Source organism: Corvus brachyrhynchos, unplaced genomic scaffold (genome assembly GCF_000691975.1).
Source record: "Corvus brachyrhynchos isolate BGI_N302 unplaced genomic scaffold, ASM69197v1 scaffold22, whole genome shotgun sequence".
Taxonomy (NCBI): Eukaryota; Metazoa; Chordata; class Aves; order Passeriformes; family Corvidae; genus Corvus; species Corvus brachyrhynchos.
The window spans coordinates 7932286-7937432 of NW_008238355.1; the positions used below are offsets into that span (position 1 = coordinate 7932286).

The 5147-nt window shown below is 43.6% G+C and overlaps 1 protein-coding gene across 1 annotated transcript; it reads right to left on the reverse strand.

Moving 5' to 3' along the window:
- Positions 1–284: 284 nt before the first annotated feature.
- NR2F1 (nuclear receptor subfamily 2 group F member 1) lies at positions 285–5147 on the reverse strand. Its single transcript, XM_008634624.2, has one exon. It carries the CDS (start codon positions 5019–5021, stop codon positions 4503–4505), a length of 519 nt encoding a protein of 172 aa, XP_008632846.2. The 5' UTR covers positions 5022–5147; the 3' UTR covers positions 285–4502.

The window sequence follows — 5147 nt, forward strand, 5'->3', positions numbered from 1 at the left end:
CCCCATCCCATCCCACCCCATCCCACCCCATCCCGCGCACCACTGCCAAATAAATAACGCGACCTTGCTGTGCGTCGTCACCACCGTGGGTATTTTCACCCAGGATGCGACGGGGTGCCACCACCCCGCTCGTCCCAATCACATACACAAACACACCACCCCCCACACTTCCTTTCCACATCCCCCCCACCGACACTCCGCGCTGTCGAGCGTGGTTTCTGCTCCAGGGAGCCCATCACCGAGATGCTGGAAACCTGGACCAGCCCCCTTAAATAACGCCGAGAGGAGGAAAAATAAGGTATTGGGGAAAATAATAACAATAATTAATAACGACAATAATATGATGATAAGCAGAGCCGCGCACAAGCAGAGTGAGACACAAGGAGTTTGTTGACATGGCTGCACATCACACACAGGCAGGGACTAGGGGCACTGGCAGGGAGCCGGCTGGGGGATGCCGTGGGGCAAGGGAGTCTCCTCTGCTCCTGCCTCGCTGCCAGCGATAGCAAATTTGCCACGTCTTTGTGGGTTGTATGATAAATCCGGTGGAGAACGGCTAGGTTAGTCCTAGCTCGCGCTCAGCAGGCGTCTGTAGCTTTCAGACACAAAGCTGGGGAGACCTGCAGCGGCTAAGCCTTGCCTAAACGAAGCCAGAAAGACTCTTTCCTTATAGGTCCTTCCTGCACCCAAACTGTCACATACGCCTTGCACCTTGCAGAACTACCTGACCTGGGAAAAGGTGTACTAGTCTGAGAGCAGAAACCCTTCACATCCAGGTATTTATATCTATACACGTTATTCTGTGTATATAGATACAAGCAGAGAGGTAGAGATGCATCTGTGCGTTTGCACACACAGAGACACATATAAGCACATATCCTATCTCTGAGAACACAAAACCCAAACCAGAGGATAATTGTGCACCAGCTGCTTGTGGAGGGACTCACTCAGGAAACTACAGTCATGGAAAAGTGGTGGGTATGTCCAGATGGTTGAAACCATCCACATTGTTTCAAAGATTAATAACAGATATTAGAAACACCAAACCAAAACAGCAACCAAAAAACCCAACCAAAAACCAACCAACAAAACAGAAAAACCCCAGCCATCAAGACCAGAGCAAGGCGGTCAGGTAGCAGTGCAGTTTAACAGATCAAAGCCAGACTTTGCTAATATATAGATCCATATATGAATTAGTTAATGGGCCCCAAAAAGACATTGCAAAAATGTGAATGTAGAGTTGCGATGCTAGAAAGACACAACAAATTAACAAATTATTCAAAGCTGAAAATAAAATAAAATAAAATCTGTTGCACCGGCATTTCTGAAGCTTAAGTCTTCCCTTATTAAAAACTGACTTTACAATGATTTCTGAACACCTCTATCTACAGTATTTTGGCCTCGAGCAAAAATACAAATAAAACAAGCCATAATTTACTAACTTCTGAGAAGGAGAACCTTTGACCTGAGCTGCGGACTTGGCATTCCTCAGACACACAATTATCTGAGCCAGGCTGCTCTGCTAATCCATACTGTACCTTTAATGCAATGATATTTTGCAACATCTAAAGCACCAGGTTGCAACATATATATCTATCAAAAGCTGGGGCCTGTTCTTGTTTGCAATACATATCAAAACCACAGACCTGTTCATATGTTGATTGCCACAAATCACATTCCATATTTACATATATCTTGCTATTTTACATGCATTATCTGCCCATTATGCATTAGGATCCTATTCAACTTCCAAACAATGCAATATGAAAGGGTCTTACTGACACCATGGCAGGGCTTTTTTCTTTATGCCCCATATGTCATACCCTTAAGGTTAGTAAAATATTTATCATGCATTTACGATAAGTGCACCTATAAGTGCAGGTCACTGGACAATGCGGATGGGGAACTTGCTCTCTAAAAGGGCGTCAGCCTGGTGTGTGTGTGTGTGTGTGTTTGAAAAATTGGCCCTGGGTTTTGTCTTAGACCTCCAAAAACGCAGAATTTTCTTGTGCCGATAGTATGTATTGGGCTTCAATTATTTCAAATGGTCTGGCATATGCCTCTGCTTGGGTTTTCTTCCTCAGCCTTCGGTGGGAGTGGGAAGGCTTAATTCTCCTTTCAGAATGAGATTAAAAATAATAATAATTAAGGGATCCACAGCTAGATTAGATTATGCAGCCCGAAGAGGTGTAATGCATGGGAGAAATACTGCAATCTATGTTTACTGAAGGTGAATTATTATTCCATCTCAGGAAGTGGGCTAATGTGAAAATCCTCTGTGTGCCTTGCTTTTTTATATGACACTGTGTCAATAAGGGAAAGCTCTATATTTCTTCTTGCAGTGTATGAAAAAGAAATTATGTAAATAAATAACCATTACTGTTCAACACACTCCAGCCTTCCCCTCTGTAGTGGCGGCAGTGTATTTCATGTTACATGTTCAGAAGAGTTTAGTGTTCACAAAATATAGATGTAATCAGCTGGCATCTAACTAGAAATCAAAAGTTCTTATTGCACTGAAAATAGATTTATTTGATTTATGTTATCTGTCTCTGTCTCTTCCCGGAAACAATTATTTATGATGATGAAAAGGTAGATGTAGGAATTAATAATGCTAAAGTTTGGCAGGGGCAAAGGAGATGAAGGCGAGGAGGAGGGTACGGGAGAGAAGGGGAAAAGAGGCAAGAAAGGAGCTGGGTTTGGGTTACTAACCAGCTTTTGGATGGTGTCCAGAATTTTACAGATTGAATACATGTTCTCTGGAGCCCGAATGTAAAAACCACAACAGGAGAAATCCATGTCAGTTTTAAATACTTAGTCCTCAGTGAAGGAGTTTGGACAATATGCCTAAAAATGTCTTTTCTATCATTTAAAGTTTGTTTAAAAGTTGGATGACTTTGAGAAGGCTTCCCATGAATTCCCCTCTGAATATGCAATAAAAACAAGTTTAGTGAAAAGTGGAAATGTGCGGATGGGGGTAAGGGATAGTAGATTACTCCTGACAGCAGTATTTCCATTTTCTGAGATGTCCCGTGTGATTCTGCTCTGAAATAATATTATTTTTCCCCTCCTTCACTCTCCTCTCCACTGTGGGAAGGGGCTTCTCCCCTCACAAATGTTATTACATTTGTTTTTATTATAAGTAAGTGAAGGGCTCCTCTAAAGCCACTTACCCTTTTTCTAGCCAAGATCAATTGTTTTGGAAGTAAAGGTGAAGATTGAAGGGAACAGGGAGAGAAGAGAAAGAAGAAGAAATAAAATATTCCCTCAACCATATTCCCGTCAGGAGGAGCCTCCTTCACAGGGCCTTTGGCGTGTGGAAGGGCTGAGGCACAGGCTAGACATTTTCCAAGCTCTGCTTGGGAAGGATCTCTCCAAGTTGGGTCTGGGGAAAAAAAAAGCTTCTCCTCTACTGTCCCTGTGTATTGATGAGCTCCCTGAAATGAATGGGAAAGTCTGGGAGTCTGCAGGCAGGCTATGGAGTTAAATCACCCTGATAAATGCAGGCAGGTCTCTTTGTCACTCTTGAAAAACATGTTTCCATCAAGAAGACTTATTATGATAAAATACATTAAAATGTCGAGTTGGCTATTCAGTAAATCTTCCATTTGTTTTAAGATTTGCACATTATCCTTTGCAAAGAAATATTCCCTCCAACGCTGCGAGACTGCATTTGCACTGGAAGTAAAAGGGGGCAGTCACAGTACATGTCTCCGACCACCCTGCATACAAATTAGGTACTCCTGTCTAAATAAATTATCTGATGTTCAAATCGATATTAATACTACATTTGCTATATTACAATATAGTGCAAATTTAGGAGTCATTTTAATACAATGTAAATACTATCTTTCGTGCTTGAAAGGCAACAAATATTGATGGATTATAAACTCCTCAATGTTAAACAAGGCCTTTGAACGATTTGCCATCTTTGTTCAGGAATGCTTTTAATTTTGCCTTGGCCTGGTTTTAAGTCACATTTATTGGAACCATTTAGTTATTGCTAATCAGGAAAAGAGGGGAGAAACTCATACAAGAGAGGAGCTACGGGATGGGGAGAGGGGATATAAAAATGAAAAAGAAAAAAGAAAAACAAGAAGGAAAGGTGGCAGTTAGCCACATCATGATGATAATTAGAATAATAATTTAAAAATTACACTGCCCAGACTCTTATCTTGCCCTGTTTGCATTTCATATATTTCCTTCACATAGTTCCCCTTGATGTTTATAAATTCTCCCTTGCAGGTTACAATAATAGTATACATATTATATTCTTATAGGCTATGACCAGAGCACTTCAGAGGAAATGCTAATGCAACTTTCCTGCTAGTTAATTCAAACCATCTATCACAGGGAAAAATTGTTAACATGCATGTTTCCACTGCCTACACTTAATTTGATTTTGGGTTTTAGTATTATTTTTTTGAAGGGGCTGTGTGTTAAAGAGCCAGTATCAGTGGCAATGAGGGAGAGGTTGATCCCTGGACCGGAGTGTACCCTCATCAGGCACTATGCTTTCTCGGCCTCCAGTCCCCTTCCTTTAAAAATAATTCTATTGAAATATTTTTCCTAATTTTCCCACTGGTGGTCTGGGGGGTTTTTGATTTTTTTTTTTTTCCAGACGTCTCACATCCCCAACCCGTCCCCTCACCTGAGGTGAAGAGGACGATGGCTTTCAGGCAGCTGTACTCAGCCGAATCGACGTGCAGCGCCTTCAGCTTCTCCACCTGTTCCTGGAAGATGTGAATGTGGTCCATGAAGGCTACAACGCGGTCGGCCGACATGGGGGAGGCGTGGAGGCCGGCGGCGGCCAGGAGTGGGGCCACATGGAGGGGCATGGAGCACTGGGCAGCATTGAGGACGAAGAGCTCGCTCCAGGTGAGCCGCAGCAAGGCCACCTGGTCGGTGATCTGCAGGTCGGGGAAGAAGGGAATATTGCGGGCCCACTCGACGGCGCTGAAGAGCAGACGGGCGGCCAGCTCACAGATGTTCTCGATGCCCATGATGTTGTTGGGCTGCATGCACTGGCTGCAGTAGCGGGAGGTGGGGTAGGGCTCGGCCCGCAGCAGGAGGGAGATGTATCCCGAGAGATAGCAGTGCCCGTTCAGAGGGTCGCCGTTGGTCAGGGCGTACTGGCCGGGGTTGGG